General features: G+C 51.1%; 1 protein-coding gene across 1 annotated transcript in view; it reads right to left on the bottom strand.

The window, feature by feature from the left end:
* The window catches only part of Rab6b (RAB6B, member RAS oncogene family), a 60,372-nt gene that overhangs the window by 3,870 nt on the left and 36,883 nt on the right, over positions 1-19,619 (bottom strand). Inside the window, exons 3-7 of the mRNA XM_050139596.1 lie at positions 7,284-7,337; positions 6,977-7,082; positions 5,737-5,848; positions 4,391-4,484; positions 2,523-2,589 (exon numbers count right to left, since the gene is read on the bottom strand). Of these exons, the coding sequence (XP_049995553.1) occupies positions 2,523-2,589; positions 4,391-4,484; positions 5,737-5,848; positions 6,977-7,082; positions 7,284-7,337 (433 nt within the window). The remainder of the gene's footprint in view (positions 1-2,522; positions 2,590-4,390; positions 4,485-5,736; positions 5,849-6,976; positions 7,083-7,283; positions 7,338-19,619) is intronic.

The raw sequence follows: 19,619 nt of genomic DNA, 5'->3' as shown, positions 1-19,619 counted from the left end.
CCCAGAAGAGGAAACTCTGTGCGGAGATGTGCCATAGGACTTGGGATGAACCTGCCCTGTGCTCTTCTGTAACAGGACAGCATGTGGCTTCATGTCCCTCTAGCCCAGTATGCTGCACCGGCCACACTCAGGACCCCAGGTGTGGCCCGTCACTAACCACATCAAAGCCCACTGTCTGATGGCTCCTAAGACAGTGATGGGCCCAGATGGCCTGTTATTACCTTGTCTCCAACTGCTGGGTATGCTTCCCCACGCCAGTACTTCTGGTGCTATGGGGGACACAGAGGACAGAGGCTACAGAATACAAACATTTGGATTTTGTCACAACTCTGCAAGTTTATCAGCTGGGAGGTCTGGGACATGTTCTGCCCTGCTTGGGAGGCCTAAGTGTCATGGTCACTGCCACGTCACCGCCAGAAAGGAGAGTCCTGTGTGTGTGTGGTCCCAGCAAAGGGCTTGTGGCTCCATTATCCTGGGGTCCCTTAGCCCAACTCTGTTGAGAGCTACAGAGTAGGTGGTAGAAGCTGCTAGAAAGGCCCTGGGGAGGCTTCCTGTGCAGGGTGGAGGGGAAGTACAGGAGCTCTCTGGGGATCTGGAAGCAGGGCACATCCATGCCCCACCCCCACCACCCGTCCAGGGAGCAGAGCCACCTAAGAACCTTTCACAGAGCACCCCTAAGTGGCATTTCTGTGTGCTTGATCCTCATGTCCATGCCATCCTAAGCATGACCCTAAGAATGCATCCTCAAGACATCTGGGTTTGAACCATCTGCAGGCAGATGTGTTAGCCTGACACTCCAGCTGAGCCAGAGTGGTCACTGTTTTCACCTGGTCCCTTCTGAGCTGTCTCCAGTCTGTTGCAGTCTGTCTTGCCTCCTAGGAGGTTCTAGCCATTGGACACCTGGAAGGGTATGGCTGCATCTGGCAGATGGGGGTACCGCACAGGGCAAACAGACACAGCCCAGGTTACCCTGTGTGATCTGCTTGCTATCTGCTCAGAATTCTTCCCCTAGAGCCAAGTGAGATGTTAGGCACACTAGGATGTCATGCCAATTGTCACCCTGAAATGGGAGCATGTGGCCTGATTGCTGGTCCAGCATGGATTCCCATGTGGACCATATTCCGGGAGGACATACATGAATGGCCACCACTCACCCGGGCAGGTTGGCTTTGCCTTTGCAATGGGCAGGGCAGAAGGAGGCTATCTGTCCCTCATGGTTGGCACAGTAGGGGTCACCATGCCTCTTGCCTTCCTGTTCTCTTCTTGACCTTGCAGGTGGGTTTCTGCGTTCTCTGGCAACTTGAGGGCTCCTCACCTGGCTGGTAACACTGGGGGTCTTGCCCTCAAGGACTGCAGCCCAGCTCAGCCATGCAATGAGAGACACTCTCTGTAGCCCAGGGTCTGTTTCTGTCTCCTTACCTGCAAGTGAGGTCTTGTGAATCAGGTGACACACATTAGTCTGATCCCCTTGGTGCCCTGTCAGCCTCTGAAGCACACAGGTACTGTTTGTCCTCTGGGTATTACTGGGGTACCTGCTCTTGGGGCTCGAGTCTGTCTCAGGCTCACCTCTGCAGCAACTGCTAGGACGCAGCAACTGCTAGGACGTAATTTCCTACCCCGCACCAAGAGCACTGAGCAGAGGAAAGGGAGAGGGACAGCCACGTCACGTCACAGCTTTAAACTAGATGTTCCCCTTGTTTCCACCCTCACCAGCCTGAAGGCGCTTCTGGAACCACTTGGGTCACTCTGTGACCCTCAGTGAGTGTCTCCTTCAGAGACCTCTAGGGCTAAGTGGAGGATGCTGGGTATCCCAGTCTTAAAGATGTAGGCTGGGGTTTGAGAGTCCAGTCTCTTGGGCTTTATTAAGGCGGGACCATCTGACCAGCTTCAAAGAACACCTGTTTGTGGGCCATGTCCTCATGCCCCTATGTGCTTCTAATTGCATCCCCTCAGGTGCCCTTTGAGAGACAGCACCCCAGCACAGAGAAGGGGTAGATACGAAGGGAGCCTCAGTGTGAATCCTAATTCCCTAAGTTACATACATGGCCTCTATGTGCCTCAGTTTCAGCACTGGGTGTTAGCTAGGTTGGGAGTGCTGCGCAAGCTTGTTCCACAGCGCAGCGGGGAGCTGGAGGAAGCACTGACGCGCTGAAATCACGTGCTAGTGTATAGAAGCATCCTTGCCTGGCTCTCCGGTGGCCTCAACAAAACACACATCATGTTTACTACAGAGAAAGACAGAGCCACTATTTCTTTTCCCCTCCCCACACCGGTGATTCCTGCACAGTCCTGGCCTCTCTTTCCTACAGGGAAAGAGGAGGCAGCCTTGGTTACAGCTGGCTGGGGGCTCAACGGCCATGGAGCCCATCCTGCTGCTGAACAGGGGCGGCCTGAATATCTGGATCAGTCCAGGGAAGGCCGGGCTTGGAGGCCGGGTAGCATGCACCTGCTCTAGTGCAACACCAAGCCAAACACAGGCTTTGGGGCCGTCTTTTCACTCACGTGTCAAAGGAAAAGGATACTCCCTTCTTTGCTCTTCTCCTGGACGTTCTCCATGCCGGGCAGAGCCGATGCCACACGTCGGAAGAGCTGCAGGCAGGAGATGCAGGGTGAGGCCCTCCCAGTCCCCCTCCTCCCCTCTCCCCATCTCCTCCCGCACTGCTCTCCTCATGTGGATGGGTATTATGGATGTCTGCCTGCTGACAGGGCCATGGAGTGCAGGCTTTGTCTGAGCCCTTTGCTGTCACCATAGCCCCTCACAGGGCAGGTCCCGGAGGGTCTCAGGGTGTTTGCAGGAAGAGGGAGACGGCCTGGTTAATAAAGTGCTTGCCACACAAGCATGAGGCCCCAACTTCAATGCCCAGAATCCACGTTAAAATCTGGGTATATAGCGGCACACACTTGTAATCCCAGCGATGGGGTGGCAGAGATAAGTAGGTTCTCAAGGAAGGACTCACTTGCCTCCCAGCCTAGCGGGACTGGTACAGTCCAGATAAAACCAAAACCCTGTCTCAAAATACAGTGTAGAAGGCACCTGACGAATGACATCAGAAGTTAGCCTGTGGCCCGCACAGGTGCTAACACACGCATGTCCACACACATTGCAAAGCTGTGGCTTCTCCTGCAGGCAGACTGGCCATAGGCAGTCGGCAGGGGCGTGATGGTGACTGCAGAGGTCCTGTCCTAGTGCAGAAAGCATCCAGGCCACAGGGAGCAGGCTTCTGGCCTGTTGCCCTCACGTGGGAAGTAGGTGTAAAAACCAGTTTCTGACCTGACTTAAGACAAATGGCATTACTCAGGGACACTGGGGCAAGGCCGACGCTGGGAACCAGGGCCACAGCCACAGTGAGGAACATGAGAATGCCACCATGACACACGTGTGTGTGTGTGTGTGTGATACATATGGTGTGCAAGACTTTGTAGAGTATGTGTGGAAAGTGTGCGTGTGGAAGGTGTGTGTGTGAGTGATATATATGGTGTGCAAGATTTTGTAGAGTGTGTGTGGAAAGTGTGTGTGTGTGTGGTATTGTGAATGCCATGTTCCTGTGTGTATTTGAGAAAGTGAGCGTGGGGGAAGCAAGCACACTAAGTGTGGTTCATGTATGAGTTCACCTAAGTAAGTGTGTATGAGAACAGGAGCAGATACGGGGGGAGGGGGAGCACCTGGAAGGTGGAGGCTGGCAGGGATAACATCTTGTAAGAAACAAGTACAGGCCGAAGCCCAGAGCACAGAAGATTCTGGACTAGTCTGGATGTCTGGGTCTCCCCTAAGTTCATATGCTAAAACCTGGTTCCCAGCAGAACGGTACAATGTAGGTGGGATTTTCTTAAGCCCAGGCAGCCCGAGCAGCTAAGCTCTGCTCACGGACAACTTGGGTTCTGTGGATCCCAGCTACACACGACTGCTCCAGCCCCAGCTCCACCTCTTCTCCCTCCTACCATCCCCAGCTGCCGTGGGATCCTATTTGCTCCATTTCTGAGTTTCCATTCATGGCCCGGAGTTCTTGCCACATACAGGACATAAACCCAACACATTAACCAGACTAAATATTTCATGTTCTCTTTGGAAGTGAAGTGAGATGCTAGGAACCACAGCTTTCTCAGCCAGGTGGGAGTCTAAGGGCTCTCATCCACGCAGGCTGCTACAGGGGCCCACACCTGATCACAGCTGTGGAGACTAGTGACTGAGGGTGTCTGCGTGGCCCCCAAGCTGATGGCTCCCTCCACATCACCTGCTTTACCAGCCATGGAAGTCAGTGTCATCCCCACGAGAAGCAGGTGTATGTGCTGGCTGGATGCCCCAACCTAGTCACCAGCCAGCTCCAGGAAGGTCCCAGGTGAGGGCTTCTAGACCTGGGTGAGTCAGGGATATTGCCGGCCGGGCCCTCACCTGCTTCACGTTGTAGCCGGTCTTCGCGCTGGTCTCGATGAACATAACACTCAGTTCTTTGGCCCGCTGCTCCCCTTCCTCAATGGTTATCTGCCTGGAAGTGAAGGGGGGATGGAAAGATCAGCTGGCAGAGGGGCAATCCCGGCAGAAGTGAAGGGGGCGGCCTAAGATGAAGGGCTATGGGAGGGCAGAAGGAGCCTGCCAGGCCCCTTAGTGGGCCCTGAAGACAGACTCCCTGCCAGAATGCCAGCCGTCATCTGTCTAGTAAGAAGGCGGTACTTGAACACAGAGGACGCTGGCCCCTTTCCATGTCTTCTGACCAGGGAGCAAGGCTACCCCCACCTTTGAAAGAAGGGTCACATGCAGCCAGGCTGGCCTTGAATTTGTGATGTAGCAAAGAATGACACTGACCTTCTGACTGCCCTGTGTCCGCCGCCCTAGAACAGGGACTGCAGGTATATTTTACCAAGCCTAGTTTTATGAGTGCTGGGGACTGATCCCAGGGTTCCATGCATAGAAGGCAAGTGTTCTACAACTGAGCCACAACCCCACTGTCTTTCTCGGCAGCTGTCAGACCTGGAGCTCCTGCACACATGCCACCCGGCCTTTTCTGGGAGAATCAGCCTTTTCCTAATATACAAACCCAAATTAAAATACTCCCCCCCCCAACACACACACACTGCTCTTCAGAGGAGCCCACTTCCCTCCCCTCTGGGCAGGGCTCTCCTCTTTAACTCAGATTGTTTCTTAAAGGGCAGGGATCCTGTAAGAAGCCCACGGGCTTTATTAGAAACCATGACACACGGCCTTATCTGTCCAAGTCAGCACGGAGTTCTGAGAGCGGACACACATGGAAAGGACACCTTAGTGAGCGGGACACTGGAGGGTAGCTGCAGAGAAGCCTCCTCCAATAACACTCCATGCCCAGACACAGGACAAACCAGGACGCACAGACTAGGGACAAAGTCTGTGTCCTACTGACATTCCACAGACCCATACCTGAAGACCTGGGCTTCGTACCCCACATGTTAATGCAGGGCTTTCACAGGGCAGGCGCTCTAGCCCAGGGAGCCACTCTTTCAGAGGCTATCTTGGGACCATAATGGGAGCTTCTGTGCAGACAGGCCCCTGGCCTGTCTTTGCTGCATTGAGAAAGATGGAACTTTGAGATGAGACGCCTGCCGCCGTGTGTGCGGTCTAACAGCGCTGTCAGTGTTCCTGCGTGTAGAGCCCAGCCTCGCTGTTCCCTTCACCTCAGACCTCCAGGGTGGGACGGCCACAGAAGGGCGAGGAAGCGTGGTCCTGCCAGCCACAACGCCGCCATGTTCTCTCTGGCACATGCCTACCTCTTGTCAGCCAGGTCCGTCTTGTTGCCCACGAGCATGATGATTACGTCACTGCCCCTCTCTGTCCTGACATCATCAATCCACTTAGAAGTCTGCTGGAAGGAGTTGAGATCTGGAGGCAGAAAGTGGGGACAGAGTGAGAAGGAGGGGTCCCGGGGGCAAGCATGTACCGAGACACCAATCCAATCTCCATACACCAATTAGGCTGGGGCTAGATGGGGAAGTGAGGTCTGCCCTGGGATCCTGGAGGGTCCCCAGCACTGCTCAGCCATCCCAGGGAGAGAAGCTACCATTTTTGGAAAGCTAGGCTGTCACAATTTCTACACAAAACAGTGACCCTAGAGGTCACGCAAGCGTCAGAGCTGATGTGGGGCTCATGGAGGAAGGTGGAAAGGAAGGTACTGGGCCTGGCCAAGCTGCAGACCACTGAAGGGAGGACTCAGCAGCCCCTAGGAAATGCTGTCTCACCAAAGGGATGCTCGGGGGAGTCTGAGGAAGGCCATGCTGGCTTGGGAAGAGAACCCACAACCCTGCGGCACATGAATTCAGTACCAGGCATCTATGGGCAGCGACATCTCCCTCATAGAGTCATGGAGCTACACTCAAGCTCAGCACCTAGAGGGAGGGAGGTGGCTGCTCTCCACAGCCGATGACACAGGTCCTTTGGGATATCGCTCCCATCTCGCTAGGGTGTACAAAGAGCATGTGGTCAGGAGGACAGAGGGGAAAGGCAGACCTGAGGTGGCAGGCTGGAGCCATGAGTCAAGCGTGCCCCTATCCCTTGTGATTTCAGGGACCTCACAGCGTCCTCTACAACTGAAGCCCGAGGGCTTCCCAGCTGTGTGTTCCTCTAGATGGTCTTGGGTAGCTGGGCTCTGCATAAGGCCTGCCCTAACCTCTGGGCTCCCACTGAGTCTGTGAAGCCCTCTCAAGATCCATGTGTGCCAGCAGGGCTGCCTCTAGGGATCCCTGGGAAGAGCTGGAACACATGTCAGCCAGAGCCATGGAGGGCACAGAGGGTTAGCCTTGTGAGTGTCTGCCTCCCACACACGCAGGACCCTGTCTTGTTCAGCCTCATCTGTCACAGGAGTCTGAAGGACAGTGAACCCACCAGTGGGCCAAGATAACACACTACCCCCACACTGAGCACATCCCTGTATACACAGTCACATAACACAGGTCTGATCAGGATCACACTGAACCCCAAGAGCCCCCTCATCCCAACACAGACCCTACTCACTAGTGATGTCGTACACCACCACAGCCACTGTGGAGTCCCGGATGTAGCTGGGGATCAGGCTGCGGAACCGCTCTTGCCCGGCTGTGTCCCAGAGCTGCAGTCTAACCTGTAAGGTCAAGGCAGAGGCATTAGTGAGGCAGCGGAGCCCTCCTGCTAGAGGGGTTGGAGGCCCAGATCCCATGATGCTGGTACTACCCAGACCCATTCTGGTCTTGGCAGAGACTTCCAAGAGGGCCCAACTGAGGGCTCTAGGGGATAAACCAGACAATTCCCCCTCTGTTCTCCCAGGTAGAGACCAGGAACTCACCGTACGGTCTTCCAAGTACATGGTTTTTGACAAGAAGTCAATCCCGATGGTTGCCTGTTAAAGAACAGCACAGGGAGGTCAAAATGGCAAGGACTCGTAAAGGAGCCAAAAGCCCTGGCACCCCAGGGAACGGCACAGACAGCAGAAGGGGTACCAAAGCCAAGTCCCTCCAGTGGCCACCGACTTCCTTCTCCAAGGAGGGAGCTTGAGCTAACTGTGTGAGAATGGAGTTATGTTTCCAGAGAAGAGAAAAATGCTTCCAGAAGGGTTAGAGAGCCCGGGGCATGGAATAGAGGCTCCCCAGGAACAGTCCACCGAGGAGAGCTCCCTACTGCTCTCCAACACCCCCCTAGTTCCCTCAGCCTCTCCCTTGAACTTAGACTTGGGCTCATCATTGCTCTTGGGAGGGTCTGCAGGGTGGGGGTGGGGTGGGGGTAGCAGAACTTGCCACTGCATGGGAACAGAGAGCAGTGTGCCCCGCCTCAGGAGGGGGTACTGTGGACCATCCACAATACTGTCTTATTAGAAAGCCCAATGATCTCTCTGCTCCTCACGCTGCCAAGTCAAGGGTTGCCCCTCACCCACCCTGTGCCACTCCGGTGGCTCTTCTGTCCTGGTGGGCAACCCCACCTCGCTGGCCCTGTGCCTACAAGCAGGAACGAAGATACTGTCAATGTGAAACGGAGCCAACACCATTAAGTAGTAACGAAGCCTCAGATAGCCAGGCAGCCAGGGCAAGGTGTCAGCAGCATGCTTCACCCTGTGCCAGGAGTCACCTCGTAAAATACATACGGCTTTGGAGGAACCTCCACCCAGTGAAAAGGCTCAGTATAAAGCTTTGTGTGTGCTGAGATCCCAACTTGATCAAACAAAGTAGACAGACGGTTTCCTATCTTCTCAGACACTGGGACGAAGAGAGTATGTTGTGTACTGGTATCTGAATTGGGCAATGCAGATATTGGTATCTGAATTGGTATCTGAATCTTGGGCAATTATTGCTTTCTCTATTACACGTGTTCATATTTTCTACGATAAACAGTTAATAGCTATGAATTTAGAAGAAAAAATCCTTGAGATAGCCACACATGATGGGCCATGTCTGTCATCCCAGCACTTTCGAGGTAGAGGAAGGAAGAACGGAAGTGTGAAGCCAACCTGAGCTACATGGTGAGTCCTGATTTTTTTTTTTTTATTTTTTTAAATCTTTGAAAGAAAAGGTTTCACTGTGTGAAAACCTGCAGTGAATACAAAAGACACCAAGGGGAGACTTCGGTGTAAATACAGAGATCTCTGTCAACGTGACTGATTTAGAGTCACCTGGGAGACACACCTTGGGCTGTCTGGGAAGGCATTTCCAAGAGAAGTTTACCTGAGCAGGAAGGCCTGCCCTGAATGTGAGCGCCACCCTTGGGCTGGGGTCCCACACTGAATGAAAAGGAGAAACAGAAAGCAAGGTAGGCAGGCCCCTTTCCTCCCTTCTCCCTCCTTTTCCTTCTCTGGGTTGGTTAGGGTTTGTTTTGTTTTGTCAACTTGATACAAACTAGAGTCACCTGGGAAGAGGGACTCTCAGTTGGCTCCACCAGGTTAGTCCTGCCTCTGGATGTGTCAGTGGGGACATTTTCTTGATTAATGGCTGATGTGGGAAGGCTCAACCCATTGGGGATGGGGCCACCCCAGGCATGTGGTCCTAGGTGCTACAAAAAGGGAAGTTGAGCAAGCAATGAGGAGCAAGCCAGTAAGCAGTGTTACCCCCCAGTTCTGTATCAGCTCCTGTTTCCAGGTTCCTGCTTGACTTCCTGCTTGACTTCCCTAAATGAAGGACCATGATGGAGAAGAACAAAACAAACCCTTCCCCACCAAGCCGGTTTTGGCTGGTGTTTTATCATAGCAACAGAAAGAAAACCAGGACCAATAATACTCTCTCTCCTTCTAGACTATGGATACAGTGACCAGTAGCCTCATGCTTCTGCTACTCCGTCTTTGCCATGACGGTTTCGAGCCCTTCTCAAACTGTGACCCCCAAATAAGTCTTTCCTTCCTTAAGCTGCTGGTTCCCAGGCATTTGGTCACAGTACTGTGTTCAGTATCAAATGCCATCTCATTCTAGGATGAATGTGCAACTCACAACTTAAGAGCTACACACACAGCGTAGACACAACTCAATCCACTCGGCCTGCAGGGACGACAAGACAAGCCTGAGGAAGCCAGAGGGCATGCCTCGTGACGTTGCTGGTCGGTACAGAGCTGGGGAAAACCCGTGTGGAAATCTTGCCATTGCTAGCCTGGCTATGCAGTGTCCCACCCAGCACACTCATGGCGGCAAACCTAGAACCAATGAGCACTTGCAGACAGGTTGTCATTCCCCAGCGGACACACCTTTTCACTCATCAGTGAGGGGACTGACAACTCCATGTCTACTCAGAACATCGAGGAATGTGCCAGTTTTCAACTTCACTTTTTGTGCAAGATCCTCACGGGGTACTGCATTCCTTCTTCAGTGACCCCTGAACCAAAACCAGATGCCTGGGCTCAGGATCAGAGGCAGGGGCTGCCAGTTTTCCCTTAATACAGAATTCGAGACACGTGATGAGCTGGCTGCTGCCCCCCGTCGAAGGCCATGTTTCCCATGGCTACAGGGTGGTGATGGATCTGGAATGAGAGTTCTTTGTGGGTCAGTGTGCCCTAAGCTGCCCCCATACCCACTGCTGGGAATGCAGATGGTGGGGTGAGAGACAGCGGCTCACCGGACTGAGGGAGGCAGGGCAGGACGACTCTCAGCAGAGCCCATCCTGACCGTGCAGTTCCCTTGGCCCCGCTCGGCTGCACACACCTATTCTTGTCGTGAAAGAGACTCTCCAGCTTCTATCGTTTTTCCCAAGCTACTCTGTCAATGCAGTGTAACGAACCTTAATCAACAGGGTGAAGGACCATGGAAAATCATATCCTCAAAGGTCGGCACCTGGACGGTGACAGGGATGTTACTGATAACAACTGTGACGGTGACAAGCCTTTTTCTCCTCGTGTACACACAGGGCCCCTCACTGTTACAGAGCCAAGAGTGGTCATCAGATACTATGACAAGGAGTTATGCCACCGGATCAAGCCGCAGCCATGCACGGCCCAGTGGCTTCCATCATCACGCTCGCTAAAGGAACTGCATATTGTATCTCTGTTCAGCCTCAACACAGCCCGACCCTCTTGCATACTGACACCTCAGTGACGTCAGGTGCCTGTACTGCATGCCGCTACTGCTAAAATAGACTGAAATCCTTTGGAAATCCAGGAGCCAGAATAAATCTTCCTTCCTTTCAAGGTGCTTCTGTCAGAGCAGCGTGAAGGCAGCAAGTGCAGAGCTGGCGCCAATCAAGTGGTCATTGCTGTCACTAACGCCACCAGGCGGTTTATCAGCCTTTGAAACTGGTCTGTGTGAGGGATCTGGAAGAGTTTGAAGCTGTGAAAGTCATCACTCTGGTGAGAACTTGGAGGATGAGAAATGCTGACAACGTGGACAGCAAAGACGGAACTCACGTGGTCTCAGGTAGGGACAGAGACTCGACTGGGAACTGGTCTACAGAGCCACTTGTATCTGACGAAGAATTTGTTTGCATTCTACCTATGTCCTGAAAATTTGAGAGAGGCGGATATCAAAGGTAATGGAGAAAATGCAAGACCAGTTAGCACTCAGCCTACGGTATGGTTCTGGCGGGCTATTTTTTAGCTAGATTTACAGTGAGAATCGGCAACAAAATGCAGAGAAGAATTTCTAAAATTGGGATTTGGTCCTGAAAGGAAGGTGAAGATGTTTAAAGCTGTGGATAAGGGAAGTGTGGGCAAGACAGGTCGCTGATGTTAAAGTCAACACATTCATTCAGAAGCCGCGTGTCTGACACTGGGACAGCAGAGCAGGCGACCCGAGAATGAGTCCCCACTGTCTGAAGGTTCCTGAGCATAAAACTGAAGACAATCTTGAAATGCTTTAGAGTTACCAGGGTGTTCTGCTGGAAAAGGCCCGCCTAGGGAAATAGTTTCCTTGGCTCCAAGTTCAGTTACTGGAGTACTCAGGCTGATGCAGTCACGATCTAAAAGGTCTTAGCAGTGGACTTCACAATTATCCACCGGGCGCTATTTTCAAGTGTGCAGAATGCAAGAGTTTGGGGGTCTTTTTTTTTTTTTTTAAAAAGGGGGGTTTTCTCAGTGTAACAGCCCTAGCTGTCCTGGAATGGGCTCTGTAGACCAGGCTGGCCTTAACTCACAGAGATCCTCCTGCCTCTGCTTCCCGAGTGCTGGGATTAAATGTGTGCACCACCACCACCTGTCTCGAGTTTTGGGGTCACGGAGACTTGTACCTAGGTTTCTAAGGAACGCTGTAAGACCAAACAATGCACCCCAGGTTCAGGGCATGGAGTTACAAGATTTAATGTTTTGGTCCTGCTTTGGTTCAATCTTGAATAGATCCTTCTTACTTTACAGGTCACAGCTAAAAGACTATTTGGAGCCTCAGTAGAGACTTTAGACTTAGGCTTCTGATCAGCGTTGAGACTATGAGGCCTCTGGAAACTGGAATAAATACATCTCTGTATTACAAGATGGCCACGGACCTTTGGCAACCAGGATAGAATGTTTTAGTTCAAATCTCAAGAGTCTCTCACAGGCTTAGGTATTGAGTGTTTGTTCCCCAGATGGTGGTACTATTTGGGGAGGGTTTGGAACCTTTGGGAAGTAGGACCTGGCTGGTGGAAACAGGATATGTAAGGTGGTGTCTGGCATGTACACCAATTTATCTCGGTTCTAGTCTTGCTCTGTCTGCTTCATGGTCTGCTGTGATGTGAGAGCCTCTGCCACATGCTCATACTCACCACAAGATCACACTCACATGCTCACACTCACCATGTGCTCACACCACGTACCCACATGCTCACACTCACCACATTCTCACTCACATGCTTGCACTCACCACACGCTTGCACTCACCACATGCTTACTCACATGCTCACACTCACTGCACGCTCACACTCGCACATGCTCACACACACTCACATGCTCGCACTCACCACACTCTCACACTCACCACATGCTCACACTCACATGCTCGCACTCACCACACGCTCACACTCACATGCTCACACTCACCACACGCTCACTCACATGCTTGCACTCACCACATGCTCACACTCACCACACGCTCACACTCACATGCTCACACTCACCACACGCTCACTCACATGCTTGCACTCACCACATGCTCACACTCACCACACGCTCACTCACATGCTTGCACTCACCACATGCTTACTCACATGCTCACACTCACTGCACGCTCACACTCGCACATGCTCACACACACTCACATGCTCGCACTCACCACACTCTCACACTCACCACACGCTCACACTCACATGCTCACACTCACCACAGGCTCGCACTGCTGTAATTCTGCAAGCCTTCCCTGTCCGTGAAGGACTGATTTCTTCTGAAACCATGAGCCCAAATAAATCTTTCTGTAAATTGTTCCCGTCAGGCAATTTGGTGGCAAAAACATAAGAAAATAAAGATAATTCTCCACCCAACCAGGCCACTTCTGCTGCACAGACAACCATGAGAAGTTGTGGTTGCACATGTCGGGGACAAAGCACAGGCATCACTTCCGGCTGTAACTGAGCCATCATTTCGCGTCAACTCATAGGTCAAAGTTTTACTTTAGTTACTAGCTGAGCAGATCATATCAGGCTATTCTATAAATTCAAGAAGTAACAACTTGCAAGCACTTCAGGGTGTTCACAAACTGGGGTGTAATGGAGGATTATAGTCTCTGGGGAAGGAAGGAGACCGAGTGAACCTTGCTTCTAAGTCATCCCATCCGCTCAGTAAAAGAGAGCATCCATACAGAGAAGGAATTTGAATCATAATCAAGAGAGGGAAAAAAAAAACTCAACAGGAATAGACTCCCATATGATACAAATAGGTATGCTTAAAAAGAGAGGAAAAAATAGACGTGCAGATGGATTTCAACAAATCTGAGGACGTTCTAAACGAGACCGAGGTGGGGAAAGGCAGAGACAATCGAGGCCGAGGCCGGCTACCACGTGGTGCTGTCTCTTATACATCCACCTGCCCACATCCCCATCCCCCTTTCCAGCCCCACCCCCACTCCCTAGTTCAGACTGAAGCGCTCACGTGAGGCCCTCTAGCCTGGGTCCTCAACCCTTGTAAGAAACCCTTATGCAGCAGGCTAGGTTATTTTCCTGAGTTTAAAACTAGGAGTGTGGAGAGGCGGCTCAGCAGTTAACAACACTGGCTGCTCTTGCGGAGGACCCAGGGTCACTTCCTAGAACCCACATGGTAGCTCACAACTCTCTATAGTTCTGTTCCAGGGGATCTAACGCCCTCTTCTAGCCTCCACCAACACTGCACATATACGGTACCCTTTCATACATGCAGCAAAACACCCACATTCATGAAACAGAGATAAATAAATCTTAAAACACAAAAAGTATGCAAAGTAAAAATCGACTCCATTCCTCCCTGCTGCTCCCAGGAAATAGTCTAAACATGTGTGGTTGACTGTTCAGGACCCGCCACTGGCTTTTCAAGGCCTCAAATACCCCTTCCCCAGCTTGACTTTATACCATGGGGTAATGCTGTTTGAAATACCATGCTAATTTGCATTTATTTTTGTTTATTTTGTATGTATTTGTGCATCCATGCATGCCACAGCTCTTGTGTGAAGGTCAGAGGGCAGTCTGCAGGAGCTGGTTGTCTCTTTCCACCATGTGTGTCTGGTCATCAGGCTTTGGCAGCAGGCACCTTTGCCCACCCACCGAGTCAGCCTGCAGGCCCCTCCCACGTCACTCTGCGTGTCTCTTTCTGATGCTGTTCCTCCCCTGCTCTTCCAAGGTCAGTATTTCTTCAGAATCTGAGATGCTTCTCTTTCTGTACGTCACATTCTGAACTCTCAGGCCAGCCCAGAGAGCACTCAGGCACTCAGTACTTTCTCTACCATCGAACAGGACAGGCCTCTGACTGGCTCATCTCAGCCACCGGTCAAAAGATATGGTGACTCTCAGCCTGCAGCCTGCTGATCACGTGCCTCAGAATTACCCTGGGAGCTTTACTGACACCGAGATTCCTGATCCCACTCAGGCAGACACAAGCGCAAGCTCTGGATGACGGTCTGGGAATCAGAACTATGAGGCGTTCTCAGAATATTCTCTTGCTCAGTGAAGCGTGCACAGAACCGCTCTGTGCTGTGATCCGGGTCTGAGGAGGCCGTGTTCTCCAAGGGCCACAGGTTGATAACAAGGCTCGAGGAAGACAAGGACAACGCTAGTGGACGAGGTGCTATGCACAGGGACCAGGCTCACTCAGAACCAAGGTCACACAGTCCGGGTAGCAGAGCGGGGATCCACACCCAGGCCTCCCTGACACTGAAGGCTGCTACGGGTGAGTGAACCGTACTCCTTCTGCTTCTAGAAGTCCCGTTTCTGAAGCTGTCACTGTGGTTCCCTGGCATCACGGCCTCTCTGGCTCCCTACTGTCAGAAAGTGGCAATAATTAGCCATAGCAGCTCAGCAGAGCCCACTTAAGAGGCAGCTCATTTGCATTTTAGTAGAAATAAATGAAATGAACCCTCAAAGGACAGAAGGGGAAGGGTTTGGAAGAGAGACTTGGCTGGGTCTCCATGACCGGAACATTTCTAGCTCCTGGGCACTATTTCCCAGACATGAGCCGCAGCAGCAGGCCCCACACCGCAGCCAGCTGGAGTCTGTCTCCCCCAAAGAAGGCCAGGTTTCCAGAGAAGGTGGCCATGTTTGCCCTGGGCAGCATTTGTGTGTGTGTGTGTGTGTGTGTGTGGCAGATGGTGTAAATAATTAAGTCTAGCCACTTTGCTCTTGAGTGCCTCCTGTGTGCTATAAAAGTCCCCGGCCCCTGCCCCTGAGGAGACTGACTCTGTGGAGAAGATGACGCACAGAACGGTCACTCACAGTCGATGGCAAGAGCCAGCTCAGGAGGGCTTGAGGGTCCAGAGCAGCTGGCCCTGCTTGGCTGGTGTCTCACGGACGCCATAAGCCTTTAGTGCGCGTCACCTTCTCAATAGGCAGAGGATGGGGAACAGTGGAGGATGGGAGGTTCAGGGAGAACATCTCAGAGGGAGGAAGGGGAGTTCTGGTTCTCTTCTTACGTGAGTTCGTCTAACCCTTTGATTACTATCATTAACTGCGAATCAACTGGAATTACCAGGTGAGTGAAGGCACCAGAAAGCACAGGTAGAAGCTAGAATGAGTCAGCGCTCACTTAACGGGGGAAGAGCTGGGGGAGTTTCCTATGGCTTTATGACTTCTCACCCAGTGGCATCCCCAGCTGCAGCCAAGGGATGGCTCAGATTTGTGCAGAAACCCACAGTCAGAGGACAAGCAAACCTACCACAGTTGGTAAGAAGTATGGAAAAGCCTAGACACGAGACAGCCACAGAGAAGGGACTCTGGTGTCTGCATATAAATGCTGTCCAACACTGGATGAGGCAAGAAGACCCCAAGGAACCTACCCAAGGCTGGCAACAAAACAAAATAAACAAAAATTGGAACAGAATGTGCAGTTGCTGCCCAGCACGGGACAGAGCTGGGAACCAGGGTCCACACAAGTGCCAAAGAAACAGCTCTGCTCAAAATTGCAAGCGGAATCCACAGTCACAAGCACAATGTGCAGGACAGAATCCCACATGAGCAGACAAGAGGGGTGAGGAAAATGAGAGCCAGACCCGAGAAAAATAAATGAATGAAGTTCTCTCCTGAGTTAATTTAGATGCTGAAAGTAGGAGGAAATATTTTAAAATGGTCAATACTATTACGCCCAAACACAGAAAGAAAATTACTTTCCTTGGGCACAGGAGACCACTTCCTACATAACCCCAGCAGCACAGACATTAAGGGCATCATTGAATAAATGGGACCTCCTGAGACTGAGAAGCTTCTGTAAAGCAAAGGACACTGTCACTAAGACAAAAAGGCAACCCACTGATTGGGAGAAGATCTTCACCAACCAACCCCGCAACTGACAAGGGTCTGATCTTCAATATATATAAAGAACTCAAGAAACTAGCTAATCAACCCAATTATAAAATGGGGCACTGAGCTGAACAGAGAATTCTCAACAGAAGAAATTCAAATGGCCAAAAGACACTTCAGGTCATGCTCAACTTCCTTAGCGATCAGGGAAATGCAAATCAAGACAACTTTAAGATACCATCTTAGACCTGTCAGAATGGCTAAAATCAAAAACACCAATGATAGCCTTTGCTGGAGAGGTTGTGGAGTAAGGGGTACACTCATCCATTGCTGGTGGGAATGCAAACTTGTGCAACCACTTTGGAAAGCAGTGTGGCGGTTTCTCAGGAAATTCGGGATTAATCTACCCCTGGACTCAGCAATACCACTCTTGGGAATATACCCAAGAGATGCCCTATCATACAACAAAAGTATATGCTCAACTATGTTCATAGCAGCATTGTTTGTAATAGCCAGAACCTGGAAACAACCTAGATGCCCTTCAATGGAATAATGGATGAAGAAAGTATGGAATATATACGTATTAGAGTACTACTCAGCAGTAAAAAAACAATGACTTCTTGAATTTTGCATACAAATGGACGGAAATAGAAAACACTATCTTGAGTGAAATAAGCCAGGCCCAAAAAGAGGAACATGAGATGTACTCACTCATAATTGGTTTCTAGCCATAAATAAAGGACATTGAGCCATTAATTCGTGATCTTAGAGAAGCTAAATAAGAAGGTGAACCCAAAGAAAAACATATAGTCATCCTCCTGGCTATTAACCTTCATCAGGCGATGAAAGGAGACAGAGACAGAGTTCCACATTGGAGCACCGGACTGAAACCCCAAGGTCCAAATCAGGAGCAGATGGAGAGAGAGCACGAGCAAGGAACTCAGGACCGCGAGGGGTGCACCCACACACTGAGACAATGGGGATGTTCTATCGGGAACTCACCAAGGCCAGCTGGACTGGGTCTGAAAAAGCCTGGGATAAAATCGGACTCGCTGAACATAGCAGACAATGAGGACTACTGAGACCTCAAGAACAATGGCATTGGGTTTTGATCCTACTGCACGTACTGGCTTTGTGGGAGCCTAGGTTGTTTGGATGTTCACCTTACTAGACCTGGAAGGAGGTGGGTGGTCCTTGGACTTCCCACAGGGCAGGGAACCCTGACTGCTCTTCGGGCTGATGGGGGTGGGGGACTGGGTGGGGGGGGGGGGGAGGGAAAGGGGAGGGGGTGGTGGGGAGAAGACAGAAATCTTTAATAAATAAATAGATAGATAAATAAATAAATAAATAAATAAATAAATAAAAAGAGCTAGTTCCAGGACAGCCTCTAAAGCTACGGAGAAACCCTGAATCGAAAAACCAAAAACAAAAAACAAAGTCATTCTAATACGAAAAAAAAAAAAAAGAAAATTACTTTCCTAACAGAAACACAGATCTGGGCCAGCAAGATGGCGGGTAACGTGTCTGCCACCAAACCTGACCACCTCAGTTTGATCCTGGGAACCCACATGGTAGAAGAGAGAAAACTAACTCCACAAAGTTGTCCTCTGGTGGCCACACATGTGCCACGGCATGAACCTCTCCATACACACACACACACACACACACACACACGGGGGGGGGGGGAGAGGTAGAGAGAAGGACAGAGAGAGAAGTACTCATGTACATAAAAAAATCAGTGTCAAATCAATGAATACCAAACAAAAGATAAAATCTTGAGAGCAGCCAGAGGGAAATGACACGTGATAACCAAGGGAGGGCATGGTGACAGCGATGACCATGACAATGGATAGCAACTAGAGCTGGAGTTTTAAATCCAGCGAAAAGTTCTTCCAACGTGCAGATAAACTACAAGCATTTTTGAATAAATGCGAACAAAGAGTCTATGTTAAAATGAAGTCCTTCGGGTGGAAAGGAAACAATGACGTCAGTGGGAACCGAGAGTCTTCTGGAAGGACTAGGACACAGGATGTGGTGAGGCAGGACAGCGTTGTGGAAGAGACTACCCTGAAGTTTGAGGCCATACGTTTTCTTCAGAAAACGGAAAATGGCGGGGACTAATGGCTGGTATAGGGGACACGAGGAGGTGACACGGTGAAACCAGAGAACTGGAGGAAGCGGAAATTCGGAAGGACTTCCTAGTAGCCAGCACTCTAGAAAGGCCACTCTGGTTGACAGGTGGGACAGACGCCAAGAAGACACACAGACATTTGTTGTGTAGGTCTGGGAGACAGGCAAGGGCACAGAGCAGACTCCAGAGGGAGGGACACACATGGATGCTACTGAGGACATGCTGGACTTGGTGGATGTTGAGAGACACAGGAAGGCTGTGTGGCTGAGGCAAGGCTTTAACAAGTGGAGTGGCTCGCATATGTGGGGACACGCCTTCACTTTCCAGATGACAAACCAGGGTTTCAGAGAGAAGCTGTGACTTTTCCAAAGTCTCATAGCGAGCCAGCAGGGTGACAAGGACTGCCGTGTGTCTTCTCTGCAGCCGGCACGTGGGCTTTTCCGTGAGAGCATACAGAAGACCTGGCGGGCTGGGTAACGGTTAACCCTGCTGACTTGAGTAGTGCATACTCTAGGATCACTGCGACCAAAACACCCGACAGAAACAAGAACTCAATGATGGGACCACTTTTTTTCTGGCTTACAGTTTCCAAGACTGCAGTCCATGGTGGCCTGGTCCCGCATGCTGGGGCAGGATACCGTGGTAGTAGCATAGCATGGGCAAAGCTGTTCACATCACAGCAGGCCAGGAAGCAGAGAACACCACAGGAAAAAGGAGTTGGATATAATCTCCAAAGGCCCACCCCAGTGACTTATTTCAACCAGACAGAGCCCCACCTTTTAAAGACGGAGCAGTCGCTCAAAATAGTGGCACAGGCTGGGGGAATAAGCATTCAAAATATAAGCCTATGGAGGATATTTCAAAATTAAAAAAAAATTGAGAAATGCCTAGGAAAATAACGCACAGCTCCAGGTGTGTGTGTAATGCTGTTTCCAGAGATGATCAGGTCACGAGGATCTGGCCTGATCAATGCAACAATCCTTTGCGGTTCCTAAAATGGTGGTATTATTTGAAAGCACAAAGGAGCATGGGACGGGAGCTAGGAGAGAAAGTAAGTCACCGGGTATGTGTCCCTGCCCAGACCCCTTCCTGTACGCCCCCTCTGCTTCCTGGCCACCATGATGTGAACTGCTTCGCTCTGGTGTGCTCTCCGCCATGATCGACTAGCATCTCTGAAACCACACGGTTCCAAACCAGTACTTT

Source organism: Alexandromys fortis, unplaced genomic scaffold (genome assembly GCF_014885135.2).
Source record: "Alexandromys fortis isolate MF-2015 unplaced genomic scaffold, M_Fortis_MF-2015_v1.1 scaffold_36, whole genome shotgun sequence".
In the NCBI taxonomy this organism is placed as follows: domain Eukaryota; kingdom Metazoa; phylum Chordata; class Mammalia; order Rodentia; family Cricetidae; genus Alexandromys; species Alexandromys fortis.
This window is presented reverse-complemented; position numbering and strand designations above follow the sequence as displayed.